This window comes from Ctenopharyngodon idella, chromosome 10 (genome assembly GCF_019924925.1).
Source record: "Ctenopharyngodon idella isolate HZGC_01 chromosome 10, HZGC01, whole genome shotgun sequence".
In the NCBI taxonomy this organism is placed as follows: Eukaryota; Metazoa; Chordata; class Actinopteri; order Cypriniformes; family Xenocyprididae; genus Ctenopharyngodon; species Ctenopharyngodon idella.
The window spans coordinates 30549890-30571835 of NC_067229.1; the positions used below are offsets into that span (position 1 = coordinate 30549890).

Sequence of the window (21946 nt, forward strand, 5' to 3'; positions counted from 1 at the left end):
TAAGCCCCGCCCATCAAAGGGGGGAACTGGAAACGAGCAGCGCCTCTAGTGGTCTGAGCACGTCAGTGGCTGTGGTTTGTTGGTGGATTTTTTTTTTTTATTTCTATTTCAGAGTGAATGAAAATATCTCAGCTGAATACCAGAGCCATTCTTGTTATGCAGTAAACTTTAATGTCCCAGCGTATGTCTTAAAATATAGAGACACAGCTCACAGTTTTAAAGATAAGGTTTAATTTATTAGCATTAGTTAACTACAGTAGTTAACATGAACTAAGAATGAACAATACTTTTACAGCATTTATTAATGTCAGTTGATGTTAATTTCAGCTTTTACTAATACATTTTTGAAATCAAAATTGTGTTTGCTAACATTAGTTAATGCAATGTGAAGTAACACGAAGAAAAAATGAACTGTATTTAACTGTACTATAAATTAACAAAGATTAATAAATGTTGTAAAAAATATATTTATCACTGTTATTTCACGTTAGTGTGTACATTACTAATATTAACAAATGAGACATTGTGTAAAGTGTATTTATTATGAAAATATAGTGTATTATTTGTAAAGTGTTACAAATAATTAAATTAATTTATATAAATAATAAATTTAATATTTATTGTTTTATGGTTATTGCAAATATGTAATACAAGGTAGAGAGACAACCAGATAAGCACTGAGAAGAACAGTACATAATGAAACAAAGATAAACAAAATGTAAAAGGAGCAAGACAACATAATATAGAATTACACTAAACAAGACTGCAGTAAAATACATAGTTTTTGTGACGTAAAAGAACACAGTCTCTCTTTTTATTTTCTTAAAGAATTAAATGTTTTCACAAAATCAAAAAAAAGTTCTTTTTCAGTCTGAAAAAAGTAAAAAAGAAAGGATTGTTGCATCTCCGCGACAGCAGGTGGCAGCAGCACCCGATGATCATCACTGACAACCGTGACGTGGAGGAGAGACACATACCTCTGTTTGCTATTTGTCAGTCTGCTTTTGTTTCAAACTGCTGATTTATTATACGTTTAACAGCCGATTTTGATGTACGGTCATTAACAGCCATAATATGCGTTCATTATACGCCTAATAATGCATTTGCACAGCGCTTGATGTGCAGAATCCAGGGTGTGTCCAGTGTTTTGAGAGGCAGAAGCGTGTGGTGAGTGTTTACAAGAGGCGAGATTTGTGGTGTTTTTTTTTTTTTTTTTTTTTAACATACAAACGTCTTTAATGTACAGCTTATGGAAAAGTAACAAGTTCATGATGTTGAAATAATATAATGGTCGTACTGACGCGTAACGTCACTGTTTATGTACTAAACCATCAGACTGAAGCTTCAAATGACCAGAATTAAACCATTACAGAATTAAATAACATTAATTTAGGCAACATAACTTTAGATATTGCAAATTAAGTAAATTAAGCAGTGGAAAGTGATCTCATTCACCACCTGTCACCTGACTTCACTCCCTGACACCCATACAGTGCTTAAATTGAGTTATTTTTAGACTTTCTGCAGGTGCTACCCAAGTTGAAATGCATTGGTTGTACAGTTGTCATGCCACGTCAGTGGTCCTGTTAACCAGTTCAGTAACATGACTAAACGAGTAGTGTTTTTTTTGTAGGCTGAATAATCATGGGTTCACTTGGGAGCCGCTTTCAGTCGTCGCCCCGGGGCCCAGAAGAGGCTGTGGAGAGGCAGTGTGCTGGAAACAGACACAGCTGTGAGTGCAGGAAGAGGAAACGCAGCTCACGGTGTGAGTGTGACAGCGAGCCGGAGGAAGAGGACAGCCAGCTGGACACGCCACGCAGGTCAGAAAACATGCACTGCTGCTTAATAGTTTGGGAAGTTTTTCTTTTTGAAATAAGTCTCTTATGCTCACCAAGACTGCATTTATTTGATCAAAAATACAGTAAAAAAACAGTGCAATATTATTACAATTTACAATAACTTTTGTATTTGTATATGTTATAAAATGTCATTTATTCCTGTGATGGCAAAGCTGAATTTTCAGCATCGTTACTCCAATCTTCAATAGCTGTTTCTATACATTTATTTTTATCAAATCTTTTTATTGCATGAAAAGACACTAGATGAAAACAGCAAGATGCTCATAAATTCTAAAAATGTGCATAAAAACGTATGCACTCAATTGAGGCAGATAATGTTTTAATCCGAGAAGAAGACATGCACATAAACTATGATGGAAACTGAATAAATCCCTTGATGCGTGACAAAAAGCTCATGTGATTTTGCCTTAGCAAAGGATGTGATTGGATAACTAGACTAACCAGCGGACTAATCGCATCGCACTGTATCTCAGATATTGGTTTGGTCATTCTGAAATGCCTGAGCAAAAGCCTGTCATCAAAATAATGTTTTGGTATAATGACCTCCCAGAGCTCTGACATGATTGTATTCACAAACACCATGTATCCGCAAGAAAACATGAGTGTGTTTCTTCTGTCTGCAAGTACTTTATGATGTACAAAAAAAGAGCCACCGTGGCTTCAATGATTGCAGCATTTTTATTGCAGATATTTTGCACCAATTTCTCAGGAAGTGACGATTTCGTTCTCTTGAACACATGGGCTTGAAATGCTGCTTAATTCGCAGATTTTTTATGTGATATTCTAACTTTGGATGGAAACATAGCTAGTGTCACATGATCCTTCAGAAATAATTCTAATATGCTGATTGTCTGCTCAAGAAACATTTCTTATTATCATCACTGTTAAAAACAGTTGTGCTGATTGTTATTTTTGTGGAAATAATTTCTTTGATGTATAGAAAGTTAAAAAGAACAGCATTTATTTTAAATTTAAATCTAGTTCTAAATGTCTTTACTGTCACTTTTGATCAATTTAATGCATCCTCACTGAGTAAAAGTGTTAAAAAAAGAAATTGTCACATTAATATAATTAATTAGTGTTGTTTGGTTATATTTAAAATATGTCTAATGTTTGTTTTTTTTGTCTGCATTCTTCTTTCTGAGGACAGGAAGAAGTTGAAAAGCACCTCTAAGTACATCTACCAGACACTATTCCTGAATGGAGAAAACAGTGACATCCAGATCCGCGCCCTGGGGCAGGAGTGGAACCTTCATAAAATTTATCTGTGTCAGGTTGGTCCAGTTGTTCAGTTCTCCTAATAACAGAGTACTTAGACAGGAAAAATTTTGCTTTGATTTAAAACATTTTTCCCCTCTCATTTTCCTGTTTGGAAACAGTCTGGCTATTTCTCCAGCATGTTCAGTGGATCCTGGAAGGAGTCTAACATGATGGTTATTGAGCTTGAGATCCCAGACCAGAATATTGACACTGAGGGTGAGGATTCTGAGAATGTGTTTTTAACACCACCTTGATGCAATGAACAAATTTAAGTAGTTGTCTTTGTATTGTGGACACCAAACATTCATATCCTGACCCTGTGTTTTTCTCCATCTGTAGCCCTGCAAGTGGTGTTCGGGTCACTCTACAGGGATGACGTGTTGATCAAACCAAGTCGGGTTGTTAATATTCTCGCTGCTGCTTGTATGCTTCAGCTGGTTAGTATGTCTACCGTCTGATCCATAAAGACGTGAGGTTTCTCTGTAATGCAGCTTCAGCCTGTCACTTGCCCCATCACATTTTTATTAATTGCAAACGTTTGCTTTGCAAAAATGTGGTTGTGAATTCTGCTTGTCAACTTGTTAGCTACATAAAATTATTTAATCCATAAGGTAGATGAAATTGCAAGAATTACATTTGATAGTCATAGTGTCATATCTGTATGAATGGGTTGAACATTACAAATCTGTAATTTTTTGTCATTTATGCTTTTATTTTTCAGCAAGTTAATGAATTTATGGCTGTCTTAAAGTTCCAGTTTGATTATAATAACTGTATAATTTCTAGGTATTATTGAGCTACCATTCAAAAGTTTGGTCTCAATATGTTTTTTTTTTTTTTTTTTGAAAGAAATTAATACTTTTATTCAGTAAGGATTCATTAAATTGATCAAAGTTGAGAGTAAATACATTTTTAATGTTGTACAAGATTTCTATTTCAAATGAATGCTGTTCTTTTGAACTTTCAATTCATTAAAGAATCATGAAAAAATGTATCACAGTTCCCACAAAAATATTAAGAGGCACAACTGTTTTAAATATTGATAATAATAATAATCATTAATGTGGCCTTGGTGAGCATAAGAGACTTCTTTTAAAAACATCAAAAAACCTTACAGACCCTAATTTGTTTGTAAAGAGCTTGTGTGAAAAATGTATAAAAGTAAATAATAATTTATATTTATAGTATGATATAATTCTTGTGTTTTTAACAAGTGCAAACGTTGATAGGGCAAGTAGAAATGTGAACTACTGGATTGACAAGACAAGCATAAAAAATCCTCACTGCTGCAAAAAGTAACAAATACAAGCCAATCAGAATCACTCACCTAGCAACCCCTTAGCAACCATATAGCATCACCCCAATAGCCACCCACTACACTTTTAACATCCGTAATCACTGGTGCAGGTTGTCTTTCTAGTGTCATCCTTAATAACATGCTTTATGTCTTTCCCAGGATGGATTAATCCAGCAGTGTGGAGAGACCATGAAGGAGAACGTGAATGTGAAGACCGTGTGCAGCTATTATAACTCGGCCACCATGTACGGCTTGGACTCCGTCATGAAGAAGTCAGTAGTCTTGTTTGATTTCCTTCGTTATTCCCTAACACGCTTGCGACATAATGAGCTGGTTGCATGTTCTCTATGTATTGCAGGTGTTTAGAGTGGCTCCTCAATAACCTCATGACGCATCAGAATGTGGACCTAATGAAGGAGCTCGGGTACAGTCTTACTATATGCATCTGTGTCTGACCTCATTTGAAGGTTTAGTTCTTATAAATGTTAGGTTTCATTTAATGTGTGTGTGTGTGTGTGTGTGTGTGTGTGTAGGGTGGAAATTATGGAACAGCTTATTCAGTCCTCTGATCTGTTCGTAATGCAAGTGGAGATGGATGTCTACACAGCACTGAAAAAAGTAGGTGATAATATTTTCCCAAAAAAACATTTTGTATATGATCAACATGTCTTTTGCCCCCTGGTGGTTTAAGCATGCTTCAGGAAGTAGAAGGAAATGTAATAAATTTAATTAAATATCTGCACATGTCTTGTTGGAAATTTTTTGATGATTTTGAGAAAATAATAACTAAAGAACAACAATATAAAGAGAAAAAATATATTGTTAATGATATTTCCAAAAATGTGGAGGTGGATTTAAGTAACTTGTGCTTTCTAGAAAAATTTCATACATTAATTATAGAACATTTGAGTATCAAATATGATGTAACACATATTTGAGGGGTATTTTACATGACATAATTATAATCATTTTAATTAAATGAATTAAAAATTTAAATATACTTTTAACAAGATATAATATAATAAAATATAATTTTCTCTCTCTCTGTACACACATACAGTGCTTAACAAATTTATTAGACCACCTGTCATAATAAAGAGAAAACACAAATATTTTAGGAATCTGTCAACAAAAAAAAAAAAAATGTCATTTATTATGCAAATAACACATAATAACCAAAAAATGTATATATTTTATTTTGGCCTTGATAACAGCTTGTATTCTTGATGGCATTGTTTTTATGTACTTTTCCACAGTCTCTGTTGTTATTGACTTCCAAATAGTTTCTAGTTGTTCCCAAAGACTTGCTTTTGATTAAACTTTTGTAAAATCCCACCAATAATTATATTTTAGCATTACTGTGACTAAAGAGCTTACACATACTTATGTGGATTAACCATTACAGAAACATAAAAAATAATTTTGGTAATCACCAATACTGTTAGTAGAACAAGAACATTGTTATAGTGAAAATAAGTGAGATTTTAATAATGACAGAACAAGTTGCATATACATATATATTCATATATAATGTTTATTATTAATAATTTATATATGTAATATATATTTATGTATTATGATAATTAGAAATGTATGTATTAAATATTATTATCAAGTCTTCAGTGTTCAGCAGCAAAAATTGTTTTCAACATTGATAATCAGAAATGTTTCTTGAGCAGCAAATCAGCATATTAGAATGATTTCTGAAGGATCATGTGACACTGAGGACTGGAGTAATGATGCTGAAAATTCAGCTTTGCATCACAGGAATAAATTATATTTTAACATTCAAATATAAAACAGATATTTTACATTGTAAATCACAATATTACTGTTTTTACTGTATTTTTTATCAGATAAATGTAGTCTTGGTGAGCAGAAGAGACTTTTTTCAAAAACATGAATTTTTTTTTTTTTTTTTTTTACATTTTTCCAAACTTTTGCAGGTACTGCATGTCGGGCTCTATAGAGTTAAGATGGTGTTTTTAGCAGTGCACTGAAATTACATCACATTTACACTCTATTTTTTATTTTACTCTTTTTCAGTGGATGTTCTTGCAGCTTAATCCATCCTGGGATGGTCCTATCAAACAACTTCTGGTCGATGCAGATGCCTGGCTGTGTAAACGAAGAAGTGGTACGTTCCACGCATACAAATGCTTATACACATTAATATAATCTTCCTCTAACTGCCACAATCGTACACAGAGGCTGGAGAAGAGGAGCCCTTTCTGAACACAGATGATGGGATGCCCTTCGTCCCCGTTTTCAGACTCATCCGCTTGCAGTACATCATTAATGACCTGGCCTCTGCCCGCATGCTGGAACGAGACAACATCCTACCGCCTGGTGAGTTTCATGGTGCACTTTTGACTTCCAGAAATTGCATGAATCCAGTCAGATTAAAGATTTTTGAGAAAATGTGCATCATATTGTCCTGCAACGACATCATATTGTCCATTGTTATCTGAGGCTGATATTAGTGGGGCCGGGGTGGATATTAACCCAACTTCCTCTTGTGTTTTTATCAGAGTGGCTGAGCACAGTGTACAAACAGCAGTGGTTTGCCATGCTGAGGACAGAACATGATAATGATAACGGGTGAGAGAACATCCAAACACCTGCGCTGCTGAACATTAAACTTGTGGTTTGAATTGCAAATGAGTGTATCTGATTGTTACAGACCACAAGAGGCCAATAAAGAGGAGTTTGAGCTGAACAGCATGCGCTGTGGACGAAAACTGACCAAAGATGGAGATGTGAGTTGAACACTTGCTATACAATATATTGCATCTTTTACTGTATGTTTTTGTTTTGAATGAAATGTATGTATTTTTGTTGTCTCTACAGTACTGTTGGCGATGGACGGGGTTCAATTATGGCTTTGACCTGCTGGTGACTTACACCAATCGCTTCATAATCTTTAAGAGAAACACCCTCAGTCAGCCATGTGGGGGCGCTGTCAGCTTACAGCCACGACGCCACCTTGCGTACCGGTGAGCTGTTACACGTTTATTTCTCACATTATATTTTATTATATTATATTATGAAGAAATGAATAATATAACAATTTATCTTAAATGTCTTCCTACAGACTGTCTAAACTACAAATAATAATAATAATAATAATAATAATAATAATGTTTTCTTGTACACATACTGTATATGTTTGTAAAACTTAAATTGTTATAAAATAATGTTAATGAATATGTATATAATTTGAATATGTTAAGTAAATTATTTAATAATTTCATTTACTTAGATATGAAATAAATAAATTATTTATTTAATAGGTTAATTATTAAATTAAATATATATTAAATAATGTAACTTTTTTTTAATAATGAAAAATATTTTTTCTTTTGTTTTTTAATTTTGTACTTAGCAAGGTGGAAAACGTTTTTTTTTTTTTTCAGAATATTATTATATAATTAATAATTTCAGTTACTTTATAATTAATAATGAAAAAATATTTAATAATTAATCTATTTTATAAGTTAAAGGGGGGGTATCACACACAGGTTCTGCCAATCTCATGTTAATCTTGAGTACATATAGAGTAATATTGCATCCTTCATATCTCCGAAAAGTTTTTAGTTTTATCATATTTATGAAAGATAGATACTCTGTACCGAGTCTTTCCGAAAAAAGCCGAGCTCCTGGAGGCATGCCTGCCGTCAGTGCCGTGGGCAGAGCTAAAGAGTCACGAGCGTGCGCAGCTTTTGCGTAGAGATCGTCTGCTAGCTGCGATATCATTATAAATAAAAAGGGAACAAAAACGTTCGTGTTGTTTACATTTTATGCACTTATGCGCCGATTGCCAACAAAACACAGACATCTGATGCAGTTTTACTCACCACCCGCGATCTGCAAATCCAGTGTCGAACTGGGACTTGTTTACAAAGTATTCATCACCAAAATCCCGGGAACAAACAAACATACGTGCACAACTCCGTTGCTGCCCCGGAAAAACAAACTTCATCCACTGTTCCCTTAACTCTGGGTTCTTTGGGAAGCTGAAAAAAAGTAATCTTTCCCTCACAACCAAAAACACACTCCTTTGTTGACAGGAGCTGTGTCTCATTTCGGAGGCTGCGTCCTCCGGAGGTCACATTTGAAGGCTGCATACGTCATCAAGGATGTCATATTTAAGAAAAGTATCTGTAATAAAATTGACTGATATTCGTTGTGAGGTGTAAAATACTGTCATTTCTTTCTAACGTTGCAATCTAACGGTTATTTTTCTTAAATGAGACTGCCTCAATGATGTATGCAGCCTTCAAAGGGTGCAGCCCCTGAACTGGGACATAGCCATTGTTGAAAAATCTCTCGGCTTCCGTATCCCGAACGAAACGCGTTGATGGTGTAATTAATTACAGTATAAATAAGTCAGAATGCATGAAATAGCATTACACCCCCCCTTTAATGTTTAAATAAACTATAATTAAATAGTTATTAAAAATATATTAAATATATTAGTATTTAACAAGGTGGAAACATTTCATTTTTGATCATTATTATTTTATTAATATTTATTTATTTTTTCAGATTGCGCCTTGCTTCCTTTGATGGCAGTGGAAAAGTGGTTTGCAGCCGGTCAACTGGCTACCAGCTTGTTACCCTCGAAAAGGACCAGGTATTCTGTCATAATAATGTCAAATATAAAATAATTTTATTTCCAGTTACTTGACTGAAGTACTTCTCTGTGTTACATTCACAGGAATATGTGGTGATGAATCTGGACAGCCGGCTCTTGTCTTTTCCTCTTTATGTGTGCTGTAACTTCCTCTACACTTCTCCGTCCAATGAGAGGAGAGGTGACACACCAGAGCCAGAGAGCAGCATCGCCCGCAGTGGGTCGTGACGCAACACTGCATAAACCAGTCCAGCCTTTAACCGAGCCTCCTTTTTATTATTTATGTTCTGTTAGCTTCATGTATATTATTTCATTCATTTTATTTGTGACCTTGATTTGTAAATAGTCAGGTGCCTTTTAAATAATTTGCTATGTATCAGCAGCAGAGCTAAGAGTAAGTGCTCTTGGTTTTGTACTTCACTTTCTTTCTGCCTGTTTGATTCTGTTTGTATTTGTTTGGAAGCTGTCTTATTTAAATGTTTCTCATTGCTCTTGTTAGGTTGTTAATTGGTCAGGCATTCCCACCTTTTTTTTCTTTACAAAAAAAAAAGAAAAAAAAAAAAAAGGACTGAATATCGGTTTTGTACTGTTACAGTCGTTTGAAATTGGTGCTAACGTGATACATGTTGTTGTTTTTTTGTCAATGCATGCTAATGTTGGAACAGTGAAGGTTGAACAGGCATGTGTTGGTTTACCAACAGGGCATTTGAAGTGACTTCCACAGGTGTCCAATTAATTTTTATACACAATGTGTTTTTGGTTAAATGTAAATATTGTTGGACCAAAGCATCATATGATAGAAATCCTTACAAGATGTACATTAAAACAGCTCTGATGGAAGAAATTGTTCACATTTTATGCAGTATGGAAAACATTTCATTGAACCTGAATTTTCAGATGATTTTAATAATGATATACTTAATTTAGAACAATTAATACTACCAAGACGTGTATTATTCATTCATATATATTTTTATAGCTATATTTATTTTTAAATATAAATGTATATATTTTATTTAAATGCATGTTATATAAAATATAAATGGTTTTTAAATTATAATAAAATATTTTTAATATTTAGAACAATTAATGCTACCAAGATGTGTATTAATCATAATAAATATTTTTATAATTAAAAAAAGTTATATTTTATATTAATGTTTTTTTTATTTATATCTGTTATATTTTATATAACAATTTTTAATTATTTTTATTTATAATTAATAAAAATATTTTTAAATATTATTTTTATTATTTCACAATACAAAAAATCTTAATGGTTCTAAAAAAAGAATTAATTTTCTATTTTTAAAACAAGTTTTTTTTTCCCTGGGTCACATTCAGCAGACAGCAAGTTGATTTCATCACATTTATTGTCTGTACAAAAGCCACAAACATTTACAGACAGTAATCAACACATTCCACTCACCAAAAACTCACAATGAGGTGACAGCAAAGAGCAACATTCTCGAAAGCAAATCTTTCTAGTAAACCAGCGAGTCCACGAGAATGATATTCTACAGCCTCGACCATAATCTGAGCTTCACTGAGGTATTGAGTTCAAGCTGTCCTTCAGTCTGCGCATCATACTGGGCAGCAGGTTCAGGTGCTCGTCCACACAACTGCTCACACACCTGTCCATCAGCGCCCGCACAGCAGGCTCCTTCGCCCCGGAGTCAAACAGGTCCTTGGCTTTGTCGTTACAGTTCATCGTACACCTCGTGAGACGATCCTATAGGTGAATCAATAGATCCTTCATATCACACTAGTCCAGCTGGAAGATTAAAAAGTAAATGATCTCACAGAAGTCGACTGACCTGAAACTGCTCGAGCTCACTAGTGACCAGTCCTTGAGCTTTAGCCAGCGGTGTGTGGCAGCGCTCTATACACTGGTGCACCTGATTCATGGATTCACCAGGACGCTCACAACACTCTGCACTGCAGCGGAACATGCGGCCCTGAAAAATATTTAATAATAATGTAAATTAATTATAATTATTAATATTGTATAAATCAATTGTATATAAATAATATATTAATATTTAATCATTTTACATAATTAAAATTATATGTGTGTGTGTGAGAAAAATTAATACTTTTTTCAGCAAAGCAGCATTAAACTAATCAAAAGCGACAGTAAATACATTTATAATATTATGAATGACTTGTATTTCGAATGCTATGCTTTTTAACTTTTTATTGATCAAAGAATCTTGAAAAAAATGCATCATGGTTTCCCTAAAATATTAAGCAGCAAAAACTGTTTTTAACATTGATAATAATAATAAGTTTCTTGAGCATCAAATCAGCATATTAGAATGATTTCTGAAGGATCATGTGACACAACTTTAAGACTGGGTTAATGATGCTGAAAATAGCTGCTGACATTTTAAAACATGTTCAAATAAAAACAGTTATTATAAATGGTAATAATATTTTCACAATACTGCTGAATATTGAATTAATCATTCCTAATCATTTTAAACAGATATATACATATATATCATTAAAACCCCGAAGTGAATGTTGAGCCACAAGGAGCAACAGTGTTCACATATCAGCATCTTGTCCCTCACAGCTCAGTTACTTCTTATTTTAGGTTTTACAAAAACAAAAACTGAAGGTCACCTGCATCTTCCGGATGTGATCTTTCTCCAGACTCTGAACCATGTCCTCCACTGCCTTCTGCACGCGAGCCTGCTGTGCCTCTGCCATTCCTGATCTCACATCAACTACTATAATTTCCACTTACACAGCTTCTACTTTAACCAGCGACTCTATAAAGCCATGAATCAAAACGAACACGTTTTACTAACAAGGCCTGGAAATCATCACTAAAACGTTAAAAATGCATTTGTTTGAATTGAAACCAAAATGTTGCAATAATACTACAGTAAGGTCACCTCCTACTACACCTAAGCATGCTGCTACTTATTACGCCACTTCCGCCATAGAGTCCGTCCTATTTCCGGTTCCGTACTTTTTCTTCCAAAGGACGAATCTGCGGCTGCTGGACTTCACGCACCTGTTTTACGCAGTTTATTACCTTTACACATTTTAACTTTTCCACCAGACCCTTAAACAGGTGAGATGTGTGGCGTTTTGACAGCTACGTAAACTTATGCGTAACGTTACGTGACATGCATGACAGTAATGTCGGCATGAAAGTCTTAAATAGTTTAACAATAAACTTCTTTAATGTTATCTCATTTGTTTTGCATCGATGAGACTTAACTGTACTTCGTCCTCTCTGACTACAGCAGTTATTATCAATGTTATTGATTAAAGATTTATATTACAGCTGACATTATTAGCAGACTGTCGAAAATTGTAAATTGGATTTATCCATATGCTTGTGTTCAAAAACAGACGGAGCGCAAAGCGATTGAACTGAACGCAAGATTCTCGAGATTCGTTTTCATAGATGATTCAATGTTAAATGCGTGTTAAACCATTCACTAAAAAGGACGAAACGAAAAGATCGAGAAACGAAATATTTTAGTCAATGTCTCGTTACGGTTTCTCATTACCAATGTTGGGGTAACGCATTACAAGTAACGCGAGGTACGTAATCAGATTACTTTTTCAATTAGCTCATAAAGTAATGCATTATTTTTAAATTTACAACAAAATATGAGTTACATACAAAACAGTGAGTTACATACTAACAAGCAAAATTTAGCCTACTTTAGTTAAACATCACATTTGTGTTTTTTTATTTTATTTGCTGATGTAAGAGGCTGCATCCAAAAAAGCAAACTCTCTTCTGTAGGTACTTATTTTGAATAAGTAATTACTTCGCAATCGTTAAAAAAAGTATGTTCTATATAGTATGAATGTAATCTGGATGTACTACATTTGTCATGTTGTCATTATCATGTGACCTACAAGCCTCAGTTGCGTCGCTTCACTGCCATTCACGAATCCTCTCTTGTGGCCTCGTGGGATAATAAAGTGTCCATCATATGTACACTTCAGAATCTCGCTGGATATACTACTTTTTTCACATACTTTTTTTTGCCTACTATATAGTAGGGAAGTATGCAATTTTGGATACAGCTTTCAAAATTGCATACTTCTCATTTTCCTGCATCCTATTCTTCTGCAATCCAGAATGGCAGCACAGCTGAAAGGTTTCTTTGAGCTGCACCCTCTACTGTATGGGCATGGATTTGTTTGGGCATGTTTGAATCTATTTTTTTTTTTTTTTTTTTTTTTGGGTGGGGGGTTCTTTTTTAGTGAATAGTTTAACTGTTAACTAATAGAAACTGAAGTCTGAGCGAATCTTGAGTCAACGACTTGACTCATTTAATTGCAACTGATGAGTAAATTGCAGTGAATCAAGGTTTTCACTCATGGGCCGAAAAGCATAAGTGTGACACATAAGACGTATTGGAAATATGCTTGTATGACTGTTTTACTAACATGTACACAGAACAGAGTTGGTTTTAATACATAGCATTTTATTAAAAACGGCTAAAACAGTTTCAGCTACGAGATGCAAATGAACATTTTTAATGTAAAATGAAAATGTAAATATTGTTTTTTTTTTTTGAAGAACACTTTTATTGAAACTTTAGGAATAACAAAATGAATCATGTTTAATTATTATTAAAAAATATTGTGTTGGCCAGCAGCAGACAATTTCAGTCAAAAAGGTTTTAGAATGTAATGTTCATGTCATGGACCACACAATGACCGTCATGTTGTAACGAAAAGAATTGCTGAATCGTCTTTTAAATCAGTTCTTTGTAACTTAATGTTAGGAAAAAAACAATTTGCAGCAATGTGTCACATTTGACATCCCTGAAAATTCATGGAAATTTCTTCATAGAAATTTTTTCTGAGCTCTAACTTATCAACCAGATAATAAAAATATGAATCTGGAAGCAAGCTGCGTGATTTGTCTTGTAAAGCAGAATCTGACTTTTGCTGTTGGATTATATAAATTGGTATAACACTTTACAATAAGGTTCATTAGTTAAACATTAGTTAATGTATTAACTAACATGAACTAACCATGTTAGTACATTTGTTACTGTATTTACTAATCTTCGTTAATGTTAGTTAATGAAAATACAGTTGTTCATTGCTTGTTCATGTTAGTTCACACTGCATTAACTAATGTTAACAAGATTTTAATAATGTATTAGTAAATGTTGAAATTAACATTAACAAAGATTAATAAATGCTGTATAACTGCAGTTCATTATTAGTTCATGTTAACTAATGTAGTTAACTAATGTTAACTAATGAACCTTATTGTAAAGTGTTATCTATAAATTATATATCCACCTTCTTCCAAAGTACATTTCCTATATGAAAAGTTTATGATCTCATGTAAATGCAACATTTACCTATTTTCATGCCATTTATTTTTCAGATGTTAATATTTGTGAAACACTAAATCCCTGGAATGGCTCTGAGACACCTTTCGGTGAAGGCTCTCCTCTTTCTTGGGCTTTGTCAAGTTGGGCGCAGGGGTTTTGCCTCTGCTCCTGAAGTCAGAGAGGCACCCAAGAAAATCGGTATGGTCAAATTCACATTATTCATTTCTTTATAAGATCTAAGAGTAGGTGTAAGACTGTTTAACCTTTTAAAGACTGACTATGAAATAATAGTCAGAAAACTCAGTTTTTTTAAAATGGAACAATTTATTGAACCTTTAGCCAAAACATAAAAGAAAATCTAAAAACAAAAAGTTTGGGTAACACTTTAGTATAGGGAACACATATAAACTATTAACTACAACTTTTCCCTCAATAAACTCCTAATTTACTGCTTATTAATAGTTAGTAAGGTAGTTGTTAAGTTTAGGCATTGGGTAGGATTAGGAATGTAGAATAAGGTCATGCAGAATAAGGCATTAATATGTGCTTAATAATTGCTAATAAATAGCCGATATTCTAGTAATATGCATGCTAATAAGCAACTAGTTAAAAGACCCTAAAATAAAGTGTTACCAAAGTTTGCATATGTTTTATGTTTTCTATCATATTTGATACACCAGGCTTTTATGGTTCATATAGTACGAGTACGAGTGAGAATTTTGAGGTCACACTCAAGGAGGAGAAAAACACCTTAATTTTATTCAGAGTTCCAAACTGTGCAAAATAATGCAATTTGGTGCAGATGTTATTTATATGTTTATATGCAGATGTTATTTATATGTTATTTAAATGTACATAAATATCAGTTGTCACTCTAATCAAGTAAACCTCAGTTGCTTCAGTCCAGTAAGTGTTCATATTGAAATATTAATAAAAATATAAAAGTTGTTTTTACTTGATACATTTTTTTTTTTTTTAAAGATTCCCACAGCAAAAAGACATGTGAACCATGACCTGAAGGGGGATGTTTTACAATTACACTAAAAGGCCTTTTACTTGCCAAAAAAGAATTATGAAATATCAATCACATGACAGAAAGCATGTAGTAAATTGTGTAAAAAGTTTTTATCATGTTGTTAATTTAGTCTTTAGAAATTCATGTATCAAATATGAGACTGTAGACTTTATAGGGCTAATGGGCATGTTTGGTGGGATCTGATGGGTTAAATGTTCATTTCTTCTTCAGCAATAATTGGGGGTGGTATTGGAGGCACGGCAGCTGCGTTTTTCTTGAGACAAGAGTTTGGGCCAGGAGTGAAGATCGAAGTGTTTGAGGCGGGGACTGTCGGAGGGCGTCTGGCCACTGAGAACATTGGAGGATACGAGTATGAGATAGGGGGATCCATTATTCACCCCCTTAACCTGCACATGAAGTATTTTCTGGACAGACTCGGTCAGTATCCACTTCCCTCTCAAGATTTTCCTGTTTAAAGTCATATGATGTTCTTCTACAAAATGCGCAACTGGATACTTTCAGTTTATTCTGGCAAAGCGAAAGTGTATCACTTTTCAAACTTGAAATAGTTAATCCTGGGTCATTGAAAACCATCATTTTCTTGCTTCATGTTTCACACTGATCATAATTTACCTGGGTAAACAGTTAATCCAGTTAAATTTACCCAGGTGTCTGCCCAAAGCACATGAATATGAGGCACTTGATTGGTTGTCTGTTGCTAAGCATCTAGCTGTTATATTCTAACACCGGATCGTTTCACACTGCAAACGTTTGGCACCACACAGTGCACAGTTACACAGAGGCTGGTTACACAGTGCAAAAGCAGTGCTAACCCTGCTCTGGAGTAGGGTTTCATAACCTCGGGTAAAAAGTGGTGCTAACCCCACTTTTAAATTACAAGTGGGAAACGTTCCTTTACCTGGGGTTAAAAGTGGGGTTTAGAATGACGGTAACCGGGGTTAAGTGTGAAAAGGCCTATCTTATGTGATATTCTTTGATCAGGTATGTCACCTCGTGCTGATGTAGCTTCTAAACTGGCTATATTTGACGGGAAGGAGCTGACCTTTGAAGAGAGTGACTGGTTCATCGTGAATTTCATACGCATGCTGTGGAGATATGGATTCAGCTTCATTCGAATGCATATGTGGGTGGAGGGCATACTGGACAAGTTTATGAGGTTTGTCTGTCATGTTGCCTTTCATCTAGTGAGGAATAGAATGATTATACCAGTAAGTTCTTAAGGTCCTTTTGTTGTCCGTTTTTGTCCTCTCTAGGATATATCAGTACCAGCAGTTTGGCTACTCATTCTCCAGCATGGAGAAGCTGCTGCATGCTATGGGTGGAGACAGTTTCCTCACTCTGGTCAATCAGACGCTGGAAGAGGCCATGCTGGCTGAGGGCTTTTCTCAGGTCTTTCTCAATGAAATGGTAGCACCCATCACACGAGTCAACTATGGCCAAAGTGTCCGAATCAGTGGATTTGCGGGTATGTCTATACTATATAGGATGTTTGTGACATTTTTGGGGTCTGAATCTGTTTATTTATTCAAATATACATTAAAAATGCTATTTATACATAAATTCATTTGAATATAACTCTTCTATATTGAGCATCTTTTAATTTCTGCATTAAAATTAATTCAAGTGAAAAATAACTTCAGGTGTTTGGCATAATTTTTTTATTATTATTATTTTAGAATTAAAGCAGTGAAACAGTTATTAAAATACACTGCCTGTAAAAAAAAAAAAAAAAAAAAAAAAAAAAAAAGTCACTGTTTGGATTTTTTTGGAGTCTGTAGCTTTTCATTTCTCACAAAACCATGTAGGAAGACACATCATGGCCATATTCCAGGATGACAATGTCAAGATTCATCAGGGTTAAAATTGTGAAAGAATGTTTGGGAGGGAGCACGAAGAATCATTTTCACACATGAACTGAGTCCAGACCTAAAATTGATTGAAAGTCTTTGGGATGTGCTGGAGTAGACTTTACAGAGTGCTCACCTCTTGCATTGTCAATACAAGATCTTGACAAAATGATCTTGACTCAGAGGTGCCAGTTCATGTGTGAAAATGATTCTTCATGCTCCCTCCCAACCATTCTTTCACAATTTGAGCCTGATGAATCTTTGCTTTGTCATCCTGGACTATGGCCATGATGTGTCTTTCTACATGGTTGTTTAAGAAATGAAAAGTTACTACATCACTACATCAATTAGGGTTAAAAGAACTTTTACCAAACATATAACATGCTAGAAACATAATAATCACAGCACAATAATGATCCAGTCATAGACTCTTAAGTATTTGCCTATTTAAATCCAAACAGCGACTTTTTTTTGGCCAGGCAGTGTATATATAATATTTGGAATGTTTGATGTTTATGCCAAAAGAAAGTCATCTGGTGCAACCAGTGTGCAGAACATACAGGAAAATCATATGAATATTTGTCAAGGTCATTTTGTATAATAAAATATCAGATAGTTTGACCTTTTTACGACAAGGCAAAGTTAGTTCAGGTTGAAAAATGTCATGTGGTGCGACTCCTCAAAAACGTAATGATATTTACTATTCATGATATTTCTAAAAAAAAAAAAACACGTTGAAAAATGTATTTAAAACTTTTCTAAAAATAATGATTAAGGTGTGTACACTCACAAGTATTTGCAGTGTAAGGAAAATATGTTATTACTTGGTTACACCACATGACATTTTTAGAGTCATTAAATTTATGCTTTTCTTGAAAATTGTATATTTTATAAGTTTTTCAAAATTATATGAAACTAACATGAATACATTTAAAAAAAAAAAAAAAAAAAAAAAAAAAAAAGTATTCATGTACACACTTATGTCATTGACTCAAATGCCATAGAGAACATGTGCTCTAATTATGTAACAGCAAAGTTTGCATTTTTATAGTTAATTTGGTACCACAAATTTGTTGTTGTGTTGGGTCAACACTTGATATCTGTATAAGCTGATGTATAATCTTGATGTCTAACTAATATCTGGTCCTACAACAAAAGCAGTTGTGAAGCACTGATTTAATACATTCAGAAGTGTGTGAATATGGCATATTCCTTTTGTAGGTGCTGTTGCACTAGCAGGAGCCGAGCCAGGGTTGTGGGCAGTGGATGGAGGGAATAAGTTGGTTTGTTCCGGACTTTTGTATCACAGCAAAGCCGAACTTGTTCCAGCTCGTGTGACTACCATCTCTATGAAGATGAGACCATCTAAAACTGGTACAGTTCACTATGAACATTATAGTAAATCTTTTTATATATTATGTACACTACCGTTTGTGGTCAGTAAGATCTTTTTTCTTTTCTTTTTTCTTCTTTTTTTTAAAGAAATTAACACTTTTATTCAGCAAGTATGCATTAAACTGACCAAAAGTGACAGTAAAGACATTTATAATGTTTCAAAACATTCTATTTCAAATAAAAGCTGTTCTTTTGAACTTATTCATCAAAGAATCCTGAAAAAAAAAAAGTTGTACACAACTGTTTTCAATATTGATAATAATTGTTTCTTGATGAGCATTTCAGCATATTAGAATGATTTAATGATGCTGAAAATTTAGTTTTGCATCACAGGAATAAATTACCCTTTAAAACATATTGTAATAATATTTCACAGGATCACTGCTTTTACTGTGTTTTTGATCAAATAAATTCAGCATCAGTGAGAATAAGAGACAAAAAAAATGTTTAAAATCTTTTGAATGGTAATGTATGTCTCCACAGTCTGGTCATATTTATCCATTTTTTTTGTTGTCCTTGCAGGTTCAGTAACAAATTTCTATGAGGTGAACTACGTTGGTGAGTCTGGTGCCGCCCATGCCTTGTACGACATAGTTGTAGTTGCCACACCTCTCCACCAGGACGTGTCTGAGATCAACTTCTTAGGCTTTTCTCCACCCATTCCATCCCACTTCCCTGGCCGTTACCACCAAACGGTGGCCACGCTGGTCCACGGTCTGCTCAATGTGTCCTTTCTGGGCACCACAGACAAGCCGGAAGACTTCTTCTTTTCCGATGTCCTCACGCTGGATAACAAAGCCTCCTGACATCCAGAGCCTGAGCTCTCTGGACCCGGTGAAGATTCCCAAGGGCTACAGCCCCAGCCCTGCTAGCCAAAGAAAAGTATGGAAGATCTTCTCCCCCCAGCCTCTTTCTCAGAAGCATCTGCAGCAAATCTTCCTTTCCTGGGACTCCGTGTCAGAGAAGCGCTGGCTTGCGTACCCCTCCTACAGCCCGCCGCAGCGCAGGACCCCTCCCTTCATCCTCCATGAGCACCTTTACTACCTCAATGCCGTGGAGTGGGCGGCCAGTGCAATGGAGATGAGCGCTATTTCCGCCCGTAATCTGGCCCTGCTCTCCCATCACCGCTGGTACCAGCAGACAGGCAAAATCGACCAGGAGGATCTGCACACCCGACTCAGAGGTGAACTTTGAGGGAAGAGCAGTGCGGTTCGTCATAAACTTTGTTATGGAGATGACAGATTGGATTTATGTAAGGCAGATCTGTGCTGTTTTTTGTTTTGTTTTTTTTGAGGTTATGACCTAAGTGAATCTGATTAAAAAAAATATTTTGCCCCAATAATAAGAAATTATATTTTACCTATTTTAAGTAACATTATTTTCAGTACAATGAAGCATATTCACCCTATAATTCTCATTACTGTAATGTGGAATAATTTCAGTATCATTACATAAGTTCAATTCAGTATAACAAATACTACCTTGATCTGTACTACAAATGTACTATAATATATAAATTGTATGTATATAATATTATTATAATTCATAGATTTTTATAAATTTTATATTTTTTGTCAGTGTTTTGAGATTCAACAATGATTTTGTTAGCAGTGGCCTGGCATTTAAAGTAGAATCACAATAACTTCACTGCAAAAAATAGTTATACTAGTATTTTTACTAGTATCTTTATTATTATAGATGTCTGAACAATAGATTTGTACATTTTCATTTTGTACAGAACACTTACGGGTAAATCAGCATGTTTCACAGACTACAAAGCCATAGAGAAAATAATGATTTGACAATTTTTGTACGCAGTCTGTCTACATTTGTCTTTGTGGGTGAATCTCTTGAAACCTGTTATGAACTTGTTGGGTTGCATTGTAAAATATTTCATCACAATTAAGCACATTTTTATTTTCATTAATGTCTGGATGTTTATGTCAGGAAGTTTTTTTATTCTCATTGATGATTTTTATATTCTCATTAATAGAATTTAACCATATTACATTAAACAGAAATATTGTAATAAAAGCACAAATTAAAAATGACAAATTAAATACTGTACTACTAATATTACCATGATGTTAATTACAAAACAATATTTTTCCCTTGTTTTGTGTTATGACCTGTGTTCTAGACAGGTTTCATGGGATTCACTCTTGTGTCCTTCAGGTACATTTTAGGAAGAGCAACCCAGGATGCGCTGTAAAATTTCACTGTAATAGTGAACGTTTATGTGATAGATTCTGGGTATATTGCCCACTTAACTCTTTTAATAACCTTTGCTTGTGATGAGAAACAGTATGTAGGAACACTTTGATTAGCACTACAGACGCCTTTTTTTTTTTTTTTTTTTTAATGAAATGGAACAAAGTAATAATACATATTGATTGATACTACTGCTACTAGTGTGTTTGTGTGTGGTGAGGGTCATTATCATGTGCTAAGTTTGCACAGATATGTTAAAACTACAATGTTAGATCACCTGTTTCATTTGAATACAGTTTCAATGACCTATAACTTTGATGCATGTGCATACGAAACTCTTTTGAATTCTTATAATTTTGTTCTTCCTGCACATTTGCGTTTAATATGTTAATTGTTCTTGGTGCCTTAAAGTGCCTTTGGTTTTCAAAACTGCAAAAAAAAAAAAAAAAAAAAGAATTTGAATGACAGTTTAAATGTAAAAGAATGGATGTGACTTGATTTTATTTCTGCAGACCAAAGTGAAGGTTTTTTTTTTCCTCCCCAATTCTTTTTTTGTTTTGTTTTGTTTTTTTTGCATTACATTAGTTGAAATTTAATAATGATCACCATGGAGAATAAGGGATCAAAACCTTCAGAAGTATTTTTTTTTTCCCCCAGTTGCACAGACTATCACACTCCTGGCATTCTGGCAAGTATACAGACTACTGACATTTGGACTGGGGCTTGATATGAGCTTCTAACTTTGTTTTTCATGCAAATGAGCCTTTCTTATCGATGATTTGCTTGTTGCCTTCCTGCAACACACTGATTTCATTCTGTTTACATATTTGGGATTTTTCTTTTTTTATTCTTGTATTAAGGAGGAACAGTGTTAAGAAATGAATGAAGAGTGTTTCTGTAAGAACAAATGGATGATTGATATTGATGGGACTTAAGAATGAGAATTTTATGTTGATTGAAGATCAAAATATGTTTGCAATAAAGGTTCATGTCTTTTAAAATGCGATTAAATGCATTATTTTATGCAGTTTTTAAGTGTCCAAACTTTGAATCTATCCGAATTACACGATATTCT

At 34.2% G+C, this 21946-nt stretch overlaps 3 protein-coding genes across 3 annotated transcripts; 2 read left to right on the top strand and 1 right to left on the bottom strand.

The window, feature by feature from the left end:
* Positions 1-916: 916 nt before the first annotated feature.
* Positions 917-9896, top strand: gmcl1 (germ cell-less, spermatogenesis associated). The gene is made up of 15 exons (XM_051910892.1): positions 917-1167; positions 1634-1820; positions 3010-3133; positions 3239-3335; positions 3459-3556; positions 4576-4688; positions 4775-4840; positions 4950-5034; positions 6463-6553; positions 6625-6765; positions 6948-7017; positions 7100-7175; positions 7267-7412; positions 8965-9052; positions 9137-9896. The coding sequence occupies exons 2-15, from the start codon at positions 1645-1647 to the stop codon at positions 9278-9280; spliced, it is 1515 nt and encodes a 504-aa protein (XP_051766852.1). The 5' UTR covers positions 917-1167; positions 1634-1644; the 3' UTR covers positions 9281-9896.
* Positions 9897-10407: 511 nt separating this feature from the next.
* fam136a (family with sequence similarity 136 member A) lies at positions 10408-11928 on the bottom strand. Its single transcript, XM_051909370.1, has 3 exons — positions 11681-11928; positions 10870-11010; positions 10408-10784 (listed from the first exon to the last, which is right to left on the bottom strand). Exons 1-3 carry the CDS (start codon positions 11765-11767, stop codon positions 10596-10598), a joined length of 417 nt encoding a protein of 138 aa, XP_051765330.1. The 5' UTR covers positions 11768-11928; the 3' UTR covers positions 10408-10595.
* A 79-nt stretch (positions 11929-12007) lies between these two features.
* On the top strand, positions 12008-21872 carry pcyox1 (prenylcysteine oxidase 1). Its single transcript, XM_051909368.1, is given in 8 exon segments — positions 12008-12137; positions 14436-14580; positions 15629-15835; positions 16400-16574; positions 16672-16883; positions 18487-18639; positions 19183-19451; positions 19453-21872. Coding segments are annotated over 7 exon segments (1530 nt in total). The 5' UTR covers positions 12008-12137; positions 14436-14468; the 3' UTR covers positions 19855-21872.
* The last annotated feature ends 74 nt before the right edge of the window (positions 21873-21946 follow it).